The sequence below is a fragment of the Acanthaster planci genome, unplaced genomic scaffold, assembly GCF_054643075.1.
Source record: "Acanthaster planci isolate LZ-2023a unplaced genomic scaffold, COTS_SCS Contig29, whole genome shotgun sequence".
In the NCBI taxonomy this organism is placed as follows: Eukaryota; Metazoa; Echinodermata; class Asteroidea; order Valvatida; family Acanthasteridae; genus Acanthaster; species Acanthaster planci.
This window is the reverse complement of record NW_028257653.1, coordinates 83,616-98,177: the sequence shown is the minus strand read 5'-3', so window position 1 is coordinate 98,177 and position 14,562 is coordinate 83,616. Positions and strand designations below refer to the sequence as shown.

The 14,562-nt window shown below is 40.6% G+C and overlaps 1 protein-coding gene across 1 annotated transcript in view; it reads left to right on the top strand.

The window, feature by feature from the left end:
* LOC110986238 (complement C3-like) overlaps positions 1-14,562 on the top strand; it is a 42,911-nt gene that overhangs the window by 21,780 nt on the left and 6,569 nt on the right. The window contains exons 19-33 of the mRNA XM_087131907.1: positions 42-282; positions 1,428-1,637; positions 2,348-2,459; positions 4,286-4,390; positions 5,156-5,344; positions 6,553-6,631; positions 7,982-8,147; positions 8,522-8,596; positions 9,720-9,888; positions 10,979-11,187; positions 11,352-11,513; positions 12,336-12,404; positions 12,670-12,812; positions 13,250-13,337; positions 14,396-14,470. Of these exons, the coding sequence (XP_086988033.1) occupies positions 42-282; positions 1,428-1,637; positions 2,348-2,459; positions 4,286-4,390; positions 5,156-5,344; positions 6,553-6,631; positions 7,982-8,147; positions 8,522-8,596; positions 9,720-9,888; positions 10,979-11,187; positions 11,352-11,513; positions 12,336-12,404; positions 12,670-12,812; positions 13,250-13,337; positions 14,396-14,470 (2,092 nt within the window). The remainder of the gene's footprint in view (positions 1-41; positions 283-1,427; positions 1,638-2,347; positions 2,460-4,285; positions 4,391-5,155; positions 5,345-6,552; positions 6,632-7,981; positions 8,148-8,521; positions 8,597-9,719; positions 9,889-10,978; positions 11,188-11,351; positions 11,514-12,335; positions 12,405-12,669; positions 12,813-13,249; positions 13,338-14,395; positions 14,471-14,562) is intronic.

Below are 14,562 nucleotides of genomic sequence, written 5' to 3'. Positions count from 1 at the left end.
ATTTCATCCATTATTTCTTATACCGTTAATTCATTTTGTAGCTCCTACGGAAATGGAGTCAGGGCACTGTACCCAATTACACTGCCTCATAGCGTGACCACTTGGGTCATTGAAGCCGTCGGGGTCTCTGCATCCGAACTCGGCTTGTGTGTGGCCGACCCCATCAAGGTGGAAGTGCGCCCTCTGTTCTTCCTTGATCTTGGCATGCCCTACTCGGTCCAGCGGTTCGAGCAGATAGAGATCGTAGCGTCTGTGTTCAACTACGCCGACGATGACTTGGAGGCAATCTTCTTTTTTCTTCGTGTGTTTTTAAGATCGACAAAACGAAAATGAGCCACATGGAAAGTGTTCCTTATCGAAACAGAATTATGGTATCCGCTGAACAATCTTTGGGAAGAAATGGTGAACGATTGATGGTGGTTTATCAACGCCATTATATGCACACTGGGACATGTTTGGCATTGCACTGATTTGTTGTCCTAAACCCTGCATCATTGTAATGTTTACTGAGGTTTCCTGCATTTCACTGCTCTGATGCCAGTATTGATCCTGTCTTTCCCAGGTGGTGGCAAATTTCCACCAAATGAACTGCTCCTTTTGCTCGTCACCCAGTGCCCGAACCGGGCGCTAGGAAGGGCAGATTGCTTTGCACAGATTTTAGTGAAGGAAATACGTCACACAGAGTCACAGCTTAAGACGCGCAGAGCATTGTGGGTAAATTTCTGCCAGCCGTACGAGCTCGACCGCCAAATGCGTTACACAAGCGGTGGTTATTAATTTGATTTTTTTCTTTTCCTTACTCATTGCTGAAAATGTTATCACCACACTTTGTTCTTGTATCCAAAACTGATCAAGATAACCAATGATTTGAAATATATCGATAGAAGACACGTGATCAGTGATATTTAGTGAGAAGATAAATTACCGTACTGCGGTCGTACCAAGGCCATGTTTTTATCATATAGCCAACACTTTGCCCGTGCCAAAGCATTGCGATTGGAGAACCAAAAAAAAATTAAAAAACGCCCTGTTCGGGCCGCCGTTTGTTGGCTGATATCCCCCTGCAACTTCGACTCCATGGGCTGCATGCACGCCGTTCCTTCACAAGCAAGGCATGGTGGGAACCAACATGGCGTAGCAATATCGTCCCAATGGAACGAGGTTGCCCTCCTTTTGTCTGGGTAGCCGCTCATCCTTCCTCATGGTTATAAACATATTTGTGCAGCTGGGCCAGGTCAATTCCATCTCCGATTAGACTGGTGTACTGGGTCTGTCAGAAGAGGTGTCAGTTTCCGCCACAATAAATATTCACTAAGTATAAGCGACGCTTGTTAGCAAGCAGCTTTTCCGTAAACTAAGAGACAGGAGGTTGTAACGTCTCCTTCTTAAAGGATTATTTTATTTCATCTCTTTTTGTGTGAATTCAGGTCACTATTCGTTTGGCTGGTAAGGAGGGACTGTGCTCAGTTGCACAGCCGGGAGAATATTCAGAGGGGATAACATTCACGGTTGCTTCGAAGAAGCCTGCCTCCGTTAAGTATGTTATTGTCCCCATGGAGGTTAAGGACATCCCTATAGAAGTTGTTGCCGAGTCTGGGCAGTACAGCGATGCCGTTAAAAAGACGCTGATTGTTAGAGTGAGTTGACAATACTTTTAAGATTTTGGAGGGTTTGTATTACCTCTCGTATGCAAAGCTTTAAAGGAACCAGGAAATAGAAATATTTTTATAAATTTTACTAAAAACCATTGAAATTGCATCTTTGGGTTTCAGTTAACTTGATTTTAATTTTTTTTTTTTGCAATTGTAATCCATATTTCGATGCTTTTTGGTTTTTATGCTAATGTTATTTGCATATTTGTGCGCAGAACTATGATGTCATCCAAGAAATTTCGAGATTTTTTAACAAGTGCTTATGGCAAATTTTATTTTCTTTGGCAATTTACTGCTGTGTAAGTATGTGGCAATAATCCAGCAAAAATCCTTTTCACGGAAATGTTCCCAGATAGCAAATTTGGGGTTCGCAATTTGAACATGTAAACATGCAACCTGAACCATGTCTTCCTGGATTTACTTCAAAGCAAAAGCGCCCTCACTTGTCCAGAAATGCTTGGTCAATTTTTAATGTTGGAAAAAGTGCACCGTTCAGTTCCCGTAACTCAAAACAGATGTCAAACAGTCTTCACACGTGGAAGAAGAGTACAGAGATATACAAAAAGTGATTCTCAGAAAAATTCATTTCCTGGTTCCTTTAAATTAAACTTGCCTCGGGTGTGAACATTACCCGATCATAACCGTGTGGGCCATGACGCCATGTGCACATGTCATCTTATGTTTGATTCATACAGCCAGAGGGATACGAGACAAAGGTTCATGTGCCAGTAACGCTAGATCCTGTCAACACCCGGGAACTGGGGAGAGATGAAAGGAGGGGACCAGATCGCTTCTATCGTCACACACGTAAGATAAGCCATTAATGGAGTTAACACTATTACGTACAGGTATAAGACTGTTTTCGAATTCACCATTTCCTTAAAACGCTGCTTGAATTAATTTAGTCATGACTCTTGCAGTCGACGTCATGACACCTTGACGTTGGAAAACGAATTAATTTGTCCATGTGTGGCAAATAAGATATAAACATTATGACTGGTTTTGAAATAAACGATTTCTTTGCTTTGTAATGTAGGCCTACCGATATAATCTCAAAATTGATTGGATTATTTGATTGGATTAATTTATTTTCCTATTTACTGAGGACTGATTTATTTTCCTCTTTAATACGGGCGATTCACAATAGTGCGCTACTAAGAGTTTACCACGCGAAATTTGTCGACCGCGCATGGGATCGACAGATTTCGGGCATTGTGACTGGCCAACGCGTTGCAAACTCTTAGTGGCGCACTATTGTGAAACGCCCGTATTAGAAGGATTTATTGGTGATGGGTCCATGTTACAAGCAGGCCTTTACAATAAAGTTATAGTAGAAGCACCGTAAACTAAACATATGATCTGTGCCAGGTTGTGAGTAAATCCAATGAAAGCTACCCACTCTATGGCCGGTTAAAAAGTGCATACCGTAGAAACAATGGAAGCTTCGCTAGTCACCCAGCTCCCACATAGGGCGCTGGGAAAGGCGGATACGCTTCAGTATCGTAATTCTTGTTTGCTGCATGCAAAATGTTTAGGTCATTTTCATCAAAAAGAGAGGGTGATGAGTAAAAGATCTGATTTAAAAAAATGAAATAGTCAGTCGCATGGTCTTAAAAGAATACTCATCAGATTTCAAGAGATACGCATCAATTTCGACGGCTTTTGAGGAGGAGATGTGATTGAGCAAGTGGGACTTGGTTTAAGTAAAATGTACCCGATTTGACTTAAACTGGGCTGCATTCTAAAACAGAGCGTTACGAACCCATAAAAAGCCCTACGGCTGAAAGTCACACGGAGTAGTGGCTTGCAGTTCAGTTGGTAGTCTAGATCGACACTTGCTTCACTTGAATTGCCGCAAAAGTTGCACATAGGCCTAGCCTACACATTTTCACACGTGGAAACCATCACTTAAAATATTACGATAATAACTGACCAGCACTGTAAATAAATAATTCAACAGCAATTTTGATTAAATAAATCTTGGGACTATGATGAGTCTGAGGACGATTACAGTACAGCGTCAAATGGCAAAATATAGTTAGACTCCTCTCAAGCCGGACTGGCACATTAAACGTTGCTCGTGATTTTTCTTTCAAGACGTGAAATGAATTCCAATTGTAATCATATACAGAAGTCGGAGAAATTACTCTGTAGAGCACATTTTGAGTCCTTCCGTATACTGAAATGCGTTAGATCAAAAACATAGTAAATGTATGAGTTTGGAAACATTCACACTAACAGACGTTTCATAATTCGAACATAAAACGAACGCAAACGCGATTTTGTGAAGTTAGAATAACACATTCGCGCTGCGAATTCGTTAAAGTTGAACACGTTTTAAGTCGAGCGAAATTTTGCTGCAAATCTTTGGTGACGTCAAAATTCGTTTCGCTTTCGCATTCAAAAATTATGAACCAGCCTTTTGTCTGTTTTACCCACATGCGCATAGTGTGACAGAGACCCGTGCACCCTAATTTTCCACAGTTTCTGAATACATTGAGGGAGTAAGAAGTTATAACGTCTTTCCAAATTGGGCAAAATTACTGCAGAGTTAACCAGTAACACAAAATGTTTCATTGTTATTATTCGATTGTTATTGCTAAAAATTGTTGTTTGTATTTTTTACTGTTTAGAACAATGGGGCAACGCTGGAGAGGCCAATCAAGTGGATACCATCGAATATAAAATCAACAGAGATGCTATCCCTGGTACCCACAGAGCTCGAATGAGTGTCATTGGTAAATGTTTTTCAATCGGTGTTGTTAAACAACCTGAAATCAAACACTCGCAATTTTTGCTCTGTAGTAGACCTAAGTACTAAAACGTGGTGTTTGTTCAATAATATGCATGATAAGGTAAAGATAAGGTTGTTTATAAATATATAGAATACAGTTCGTTATTTTTGAACCGTTTGGGGTTTGTAGTCCCTACTGATGGATATTTCAACATTCACAGAACTTACAATAGTGTTAGTATCACAGCTACCACAGGAATTACAATTGAGGGCGGTGTTTATGCCGTTACGTTATATTTGGCCGTGTCCGAAACGGGCTTTCAGAGCTACTGCTAGGTCTATTGTCTTTGCATTTCCGCACATTTCAAATGGAGGGAAGACCTAGACCTAGCTCTAGACAAGAGATTCGAATGCAGCCTTTGCTTCCTTAGTCTTTTCGTTACATTTGGTTTTTGTATTTGTTTCGGGTATTTGTTACAGGCCTACTGTTAGTGTTATTTACGATTCTATTTTGACATTTCAACAGAAATCTTGGACCAGGAATGGGTTTTAAGAGACACAGCACCTCTGGTGTTCTTTAGAGCAGTAAAAATGCGCTGTTTCAAAAAAATGTTCTTTAGACAAATATAACAGTGACCGGTAGCCTTGTTATACAGTGTGGGACGTAGGTATTTGCTGCGTTTAGGTGTGAAATTCACGTATACCCCCCCTTCACTTGACATGACCAATGGCCCAATATTATGCTGACTGTAATCACTTTCCTAAACAGGTACCGTGATGGGCAATGCCGTTGACACGGTTATAACCGGCCTGGAGAGACTTCTGAGGATCCCATCGGGATGCGGGGAACAGACCATTAGCAAGTTTGCGCCCAATGTTTACATCTACACCTACCTGAAACACTCGAATCAGTTTACACCCAACCTAGAGGCTTCTATCCAGAAATATATCAGGGATGGTGAGACGCTTTAACATTGAAATATCCTCAGTTCGCCGACTAGGTTCAAACCATTCGCGAAGTAACATCCTTGAATGAATAACGTGCTTTGATGTCAGCAATCACTTCTGCTTGTGCAAATACATGTACAGTGATAGATGACGCCATTTTTCTAAGCATGCAAATTTTGGGGGGTATTTTCTACTTGGTAAATCGATAAAAATAGATCCGGTTTTGCGCCAGCTAAGTCACGTTAATTAAAGTGGGTATGAAACATCAACAAACATGGCGTCCTTCCCTAGGAAAGTGTGTCATAAGTGTTGTTTACCCAAAATAATGTCGATTTTCGGTATAGTGTTTAGCACATCAGTAGTGTGAGTACTGTAGGCTACCGACCGTCCGATTTATTTTTGGAAAACGAAAGTGTGACTCACTTTGCTATGGGAGGACGCTTTGTTCGCTTATGTTTGATACCCGCTATCCGGCACGTGTTCATGATGGAGATCAATGGCGTGTTTGACGCAGAGCACGCTGAGTACGCATAACGAATATATTCCTTATGTATGGTCTCGGAGAACGCGTGCAAGAACCCGCTTGGAAAACTTTCAACCAGCTGAGTTTCTTTTGCTGCTTGGGGGTGCACTTCAACTCGGGGTGGATGGGACTAGGTCACGCGACTTTGTGGGCACAATCAATCTATTGTTCCTAGCGTAAGACTGGCCAACACTTTCATCTTTAAATAAGTGGTGCAAGGGAAATTGTTGAGAATGGATGAATTCAACGCAAGTTCATTAGAATTGGGTTTTGTTCCCTCCATTCGGAGGCCTGGGAAAGATATAATTGACACAATGTTCACAATGATGTAAGACGTGCTGGGCCATCCGCCTCCAGCGGAAACACCCCCTCATCAGTTGAAAAGACCCGTACTGGTGGGGAATGTTCGTTTTCCTGGTAGCGACGCTTGTAACACATGCATTTCATAGTCGTTGTGAACGTACCGGCGGCTTGCAAAGGAGCCACAGTAGCTCTCTTGGTTTTGCTTGGGGCTCATGATAAAGTTGAGATTGGCGTCAGGGAAGAGTTGGTTTTCTTCATGCCGCATTTGAATGACACTTAAAAAAAACCCTCAGTGCAAGAATATTTACATGCATTTTACCATATACACGATCTTATACCCGTGAGATCGTTTATACTTAGTGTGCTTAAATTCCGTTTGTAATTCATTCTAGGTATCACAAACGAACTAAGATTTAGAAGGCCGGATGGGTCCTTTTCTCTTTGGGGAACAGACGAAAGCAAGAGCACTTGGTAAGCACTGCTATATAAACGTACCAGAATCGAGAAAAGCATTCTTGCTACTGGACAAGAAAAGTTTACAACTAAGGGCTGAGGCTTCGAATTCGAGAAAAAGGACATGGTTGATAGATTGACATGCTTCGGTTCTTTTGACTAATTATAATTAGTCATGGAAAGTTTCTCATTTGTCAAAATTAATTAGTAATGCAGGAAAACCAATAAGTAATGCAAGAAAATTAATTTTTCATTTTGATGGATTTAAATTATCATGTGACTGTTGATTGGTCACATTACATGCCACTTTCAAGGTAATCACACTTGAAATAAAATCTGAAAACCAGATTGCATTTTAGTTGAAGTCTATATCACTGATTAAACCACCAGCCTGCATCGCTGCTAGCCGTGTTTTGGTGCAGAGGTACCAATAGATTCCCTCCCGCACCGACGGTAACAAAACGAAGGTCAAGTTCGCCAGAATTAGGCCTACATTAACTTCACACATTTTAACTAAAACAGGCCAAATAAACGTTAGGTCCCCAGCGACATCCCATGCTCAAAATCAAATGATAGTGTCACCTATAATGTCTACAGCTCTTCAGACTTTGCTTATTATTTTCAAACTTCAAGTAACATTTTCTTATGCAGACCTAGTTGGAAATCTTCCGAAGAAACTGAACACTGGTACAGTCATACGCAAATGTGGTAGGCTGAATGTAAAATTGGCGTCCATTCGTGTCGCGCGCGCTTTTCAGCAGGGCGAGGGTAGGAAACCCGGTAACTGAAATTTGTCCAGCCAAAAGCAGTCACACCCTATGAAAAGTTCGTTTGGTAAAAGTAATGCTCTAGAAAATTTGTCGAAGACTTTTCCCCGACAAATTAATTCGTCTTTTGCCTTTTAACTGACGACGCCTATCTGTCAATTGACGATTGGTAGATTAGTGCATCATTGCAATTAGTCCTTCACTGATTTTAATCCGTCCAGCAACTTCACCGATTCGTAACACATCTTTTTTAATTTGTTATTCCCCTCAAAAAATTCGTCAACTGACCAATTACTTGCAGTACTAACAATTTTCCTCATTTTAGACGGCTTTTTCACCCCGATAAGGAGAAATGCCAGCCCGTATGTAAAAATAATTGGAAGTTGGTGGAGAACCATATGTCTGCAGTACATTTATATGAATATTTGTAAAAGCAATAGCTATTTGAATATTGTTTTTCAAATCATTTAATTAAGCATTTATCAAATATCCAGATCAAAGGTCTAGACAAGTTAAATAATCGTGCCGTTTGTGCAGTTGAGGGGGCACCCGATGTTGTCTGAATGATTTCTTATGCAGTGTTTGTGGTTTTGTGGCGCAGGTTGACCGCGTTCGTTGCTAGAATCCTCTGTAAGGCTAAGGAGTTTGCCGCGGTGGATAACAACCTAATATGTGAAGCGATGATCTGGCTGGCAACCCAAATACAACCTGACCAGAATGGTGGCTTTTTCAGAGAACTGTACGAAGTAAACAAGCGTGGATTGGGTGTAAGTATTTCAGATAGCAACTTTTATAAATACGCTTTAAACTGAGTGGAAGCGTAGGACATGTATTTCAGAGAAGTTTTCGTAATTTAGGTATGGTCCGTATGGGAGGTTACCGCTAGGACCTCGGGTCTAGGCTTTATATGCATGCTACTACACTGTTACCGAAGTTTTAGGGAAAAAATCAAATTATTTAAGTTCAGCACAGCAACACAGCATGGCGTATATAACCTAGGCCTAAGTTTTGGTAATACATGTCCATGACAGAGAAATCAATCCGACGAACACTTGAGCCATCGAATAAACATGCATGCAAACTGAACAATGTCCAGACTGTCACTGAAAAGCCTTATTGCCGATCCTAATTTTTCCCACAGGGAGGAGTGCACGACGGAGCCCCATTGACTGCATTCATCCTCCTCTCCTTCTTGGAATGCGAATGCGATACGTTTGTAAATCATTCTCTTTTCACAGTAATGGAAGTTCTTGACACGCTGCAATTCAAAGAAGCAGCAGTTAGCGAATAACACAATCGTCTCAGTACGGTGTCCTTTAATACGGGTATTTCCCTATAGTGTGCCTCCGAGAGTTTGCGACGCGGTGAACATTCACAACCCGCGAAATCTGTAGATCCTTTCCAAACCACGGACGTACGTTTATAATAAAATCTGGACTCGCAAGGCCCTTAATCAGCTTATAGAGTCATTGAATCCACTAGCGGCCATTTTACCGAGCCGAATACAAAGCTGTCCTGGCAATGCCCTCCTTTGTTCTTCCTGACGTCAATAGAAGGGAGCCAACCCACGCTTTGTATTCGGCTCGGTAAAATGGCCGCTGGTTGGCTTCTTTTTCATACAAAGGCGTTGCAAGTCCAGGTTTTGTATATACGTCTTTGTTCCAAACGTGCATTGGTCCTGGGTAGATAGATTTCGTGGATTGTGATTGGTCAACGCGTTGTAAACTCTTGGAGGCGCGCTATTGTGAATCGCCCGTATTACCCGTCTGACATTTTATGCGCGTCATGGGATGGGTTGACTAAGAGTGATGCACTTTATGCACAAACCTTAAAGGAATTGCATCAGTCAAAATGTTAATCAGTTTGAACCTTGTCAAAAACTCAAAAATATTGACCTTTTATCATCGCACTTCCAAGTTGTCTTATGTAATGATTTTGAATATACTGTGAATATCAGAATAAGCTTTTTGCGAATTAAATTTAAATAAAATTTGGCACACTGAATTATCTGAATTCATAAAATATAACAATTTGAATTTCCTGGACTAAAGACTGTTGAGACCACGGTATCTGAAAAGGACTGGTTCCTCTGTGTCCTTCTTATTCACTGAAAACAGTGTATTAGTGCAAGGCATTTCTTACTAAGCAAATGTTTGCCCCAAATCACGAGGTATAGTAACAGTGTCTTTAGTATGGAGAGTTGAAATTATGTTCACGTGAATTCAAAGAACTCAGTGTACCATGTTTTATTCAAACTGAACTCACAAAAGGCTTATTTTGTGACTTGACCGCATTTTGAGTTTATAAAATGTTATCTTATTTTCGGTTTTAATCCTCAGAATAAGATAAATATTGTGCGTGGTGCAACTGATTTCCTCGAAGATGAACTGCCAGGGTTAACTCGTCCATATGCGATTGCTATCACGGCATATGCCTTAGCTCTCGCTGATAGCGATAGAGCACAGGATGCTATAGAAACCCTCAAAGGCATTGCTACATACGATGCAGGTAAACTTGTCAAAGACGCATACCAAAGAAAGAGCCACATCAGGCATTTATTTACAACGACGTATGCTTGAAACATAAACCCTTTTTTTACCCAATTAATTCAGTTAATAATGAATGGAAATCATGCAATGTATTCTGAATATATAATTTGAAGTGCAAGGATAAACATACAAAGATGGCACGGGCAAACACACAGGCTCGCTTAACGGCAAGGCAAATTGTAAACGTAAACAAATATTTTCATTAGCCTGGTTTCTTCAGTTAGCTATTAACACGGTGGCTGCCGTAGCATGAGACAGCTTTAGGGGGTTAATGTGAAGTTTCCACTTTTTAGCATTCGCATCTCGTAGGCTGCTCTCATTTCATCCTGAAAATACATGTACAACACTTCAGCTTGCTTGCAGTTTTACTAACGCCAGAATGTCAGGTTTGAAGGTCGGCAAGCAAGTAAGGCAGTCCACTGGATGGTATATTGACGTTGGCTGGCCGCACCCACAGCATCGGCTGCCGACAACTGCAGCATCAGCTTCCGACCCGTAAATTCGCACGTCTATTCTGTATTCATACTTCTGCGAATAAAGTATTTTAATACAGGCCATCCATAATCAAAGAAAAGAGACTTGCCGAAAAGGTTTCGAAAATGATTTTGAACTGAGCAAAGGTTTTAGGTGTTTAGACTAGTAACGATGCGAAGAGTCGCATATAAGATGCATATAAACTAAAATCGCCAATAGCTAAACATATCTATTTCCAAGGATGGTTTGCGCCGAGGAGATGTTTTTTTGTTTTGTTTTGTTGTTTTGGTTTTTTTTTGCCCTGCCTGACATGTATTTTTACATAGTCTACTTAGTGTTTGCCCCCGAAGGCTTGTGAAAAACCACAAGTGTACTCTGGTGGGACTCGAACCCACGACTTTCTGCTTAGTACAGACGTCTTAACCAGTCTACCTCCGAGCTTGGTTCGAGTCAGATGTAGCAGCGGGTATCGCGAACAACTATTCCCAATGATGGTTTGCGCCGGGGAGATGTTAATTAATTAATTAAATATATCTAAGTAAAAACAATGAAATTTTTTTGGGGTGCACTTTCAGACTCTCGTTACTGGGCAGCTGATGACTCGTCGTTTGGTGCCGGACGAAAACCTTACTGGTACGTCGGCCGACCAAAAGCCATTGAAGTTGAGACCACCAGCTACGCATTACTTGCCCTGCTGACAGTCGGGGATATCCCCTACACACACGCCATTGTCAACTGGCTAACCAATCAGGAAAATTACGATGGAGGATTCGCGTCCACGCAGGTATTATTTGAAAAAAAAAAAGTGCAACCCTAGCCGCCAGGGCCTCTGACAGTCACTGATTAAAGGCATATACAGTTATTTTTATGTTAAAAATAAAGGAGCTTTGTGATGAGTTTGAGTTCTTGCGAGAAAACTGTAAGTGAAATTTGTCCTTATAATTGCAGGACACGGTTGTTGCGTTGCACGCCTTGTCGGTATATTCGGATGCGGTTCAACAAGACAACACCGACATTAGATGCCACGTCACGTGTGACAAAAGTGGATTCAATGAAAGGTTCAAACTAAATCCGGGCAGTGCGCTCGTACGCCAACAAAAAAGCATCAACGTGAGTCGGGCTGTCTGTCTGTCTGTCTGTCTGTCGGTCGGGCGGTCTTTGTGCCAAGCAATAACATGCAACAAAGAAACAGAAATAAACGGTATAAATCAATTATAAAACAGCCTAAAAGTTAGTATTGGTTTCAGAGAATATATAGAATGACGGGCGAGGAGGATGTTACCGTGCGAGTATTGTAATCCCTTTACAATTTGAAAGACTTTTGAACAATCCGAATTTTGTTGGTCACTTCAGTTAGCATCGATTTCAGAAGCCAACCATTTTAAAAGTCCTTTTAAGGGTCATGTTATTGTACATTTCACCCAATGGGCGTTCCATTTTCGGTTAACCACAGCACTATACATGGCGATAGTACAAGAGGAATTTCATGGCATCGGAAAAAAGCACAGATCCTACGAAACCCAATTTTAATGCGGAGGGGGCTGAGGGCATTAGGCATATATTCAAGACACCTCATCTGTACTCCTTACCATTTACCTATTTGGCCCACCATTACATTTCTAAACGCACCGTCCGGTATGAGGTCTATGGACGTGCTCAACCCCCCCCCCGAGAGCTGTGCCCCATTGGACAAAAAAACCATAAAACCAATAACTATTTGCCTTGAGCGCATTCTCCCTTGAATATTTGGTTTTGTGAAACTAAAATTACAAACACGGCATTCTTTTCAATAGTTACAGTCACTATTGACGTCTGTTATATCGTCGCAAAGATATTACTTCAGTTTTTTGTTTTGTACGGCGTAACGCGGATTGGCATAAATTAATGCGGATTGAAATGGTTCTTTTTATGTGCGAACTTGTTTATTTTTAGGTACCAGAAATAAGCGAAGATATGACTGTTGTCATTAACTCAGGAGGATCGGGCTTGGGTCGCTTCCAAGTGAGTTCTAATTCAAAACCAAGACTGTCTTTTGCTCAAAAAAGTGAGCTTTTGCCGATGTTAATTCCTTGGATTCTTCTGAATCAACCTGCTTTTCACAGTGCTAAATTTTGATTTGATTTGATTCGATTTTAAAATTCTTCCAAAAACATTAGAACACTCAAGCACAACGTTTATCCACTATAAAATTGGTTTTCCAAATTATAAACCTTAGTATTTATATTGTTTTAAAGAATACTCAGTCAGATATTCCTTTTAATAATAGTTTGAGGCTACCTACTACCTTCCCGAGCCTAACAGGAATGACAGTTGTGACTTTGAGCTGCAGATCAATCAGGGCGATACCCCGCAAGCTGATCATCTCGAGGACAACGATGAGGAATATTTCTCTTACGATGTACAAGTAAGGTATGAATGTTTGCAGTCCAGGGCAAGTAAATCATGATATCGCCTTTCTATGTTTAAGGTATATGTAATGTATGTGTCAACTGCGTTTCACCCTATAAAATTGTTTTAGTCTGCGTATGGAAACTTACACGCCGAAAACGCGACTAGGGAAAACACGCTAAAGCATGCCACCTGTCCAGCTCACATATTAAAAAAGACTTGTCGATAAGGTCATGCGCTCGGCATCCTTGCTTAAAGGTACACAGGGTTTTTTCTTCGGTCACGTGACCTTCATAAAAATCATAAGTGGGTCGGGTAGACTGGAGTATTCAAAATTGTATTATTGAACCCTTGTGAAGGAATAACCCTTTAATTGGAAAATATTGGATTTGTTATATTGAAAACAATGTGCACTTGGAAAATCTACTTTATCCGTCGGACACACTTTCACATTGTAGTTATCTCCGTGGAGAACGAACCGGTATGGCTATTTTAGACGTGGGACTGTTCACCGGATATGTTGCTGTTAAAGAAGACCTGAAACAAGTAAGCGGTCGATATTATTAGGTATCAAGGATTCTTAAGACTCTGATGATCTGTTTAACAACATGCCATGCAGCTAAGAGTAAAAAAAAATGATACACTAAAACTAAGGGATAAGAATGAAATCAAATATAAGCTCATCAGTTATCCATTTTAAGTTTAATTACTTTAATTGAACCCTTTAACTTAATTGAACTAGGACGTTTGTTCCAGGACATTTGCACTTTTTTATTTTCCCGATTTTCTTTCCCTTGCGGAAAAAAAAGTTTTGGCCTCTACGCGAGCATTAATTCTAATGGCTATGACGATGTGTCCCATTCTGTAATGGATCCTTTTGTTTTTCCACAGAATATTGATCCTTATGGATTTGTATTCAATCCTTGGCCTGATAAGCCATGAGTCAATTTATTTGGCTGCGACTTAAAAGTAAACACAAGACTATGACAGTGACTGCAGCCACTTCCCACAGAGTCGTGTCTAATTTCAAGACGGGCAAATCATTCGTTCTTGGGTTTAGGGCCTTACTTGAGAAAAAGGTCATCACCCTTTTACTTTCGTCTTCATCTGCTGATCGTATGTTGATAACACATATCAAGTATTATCGTCTTGGGCAACGATTAAACTGAATCAAAAAAGATGAAACTTTTTTAATTGACTGATATTATCCAGTTTGTAAATTGGCATGTACCTCATTATGCTCTGTGATGGCTGTGGGATGAGTGGAATTTGAAGCGATAATGTTTAAGACTCTTAGGAAAACATCATAGGTTATATCACGAATGATTGATTATTTTACATTTAATATTGCAAGACCTCAGTTGGTCAGGAAACTTGATGACATTTTAATTCCTGATTACAAACTTCAGAATGTATGAAGCACCCTTTTCAAAGCCCAAATCACAGCGACCTCTTGAGTTTTAGAGGGCACGTTTCGAGACTGATGTTGGCCACAATGAAAACTCATTATTTGAGAAGGGATGTTAATATTATCATCTTGATCCAGTTAATTTAATTGGGTGAGACTTACCGAGTTTGAATTAGTGGTTTTTTTCATGATTCAGGTGATGGAAAACAGCAATGGAACTGTCCAGCAGTATGAGGCCACTGATCGCGCGGCCATTTTTTATCTCGCAGAAGTAAGTCAAATTCAAGTCACTTAGTGATCTTCCTTCATTTTCAACCGCCCACAAACCAAATGATATTTTAAAAACTAAAAATCCATTGTAGC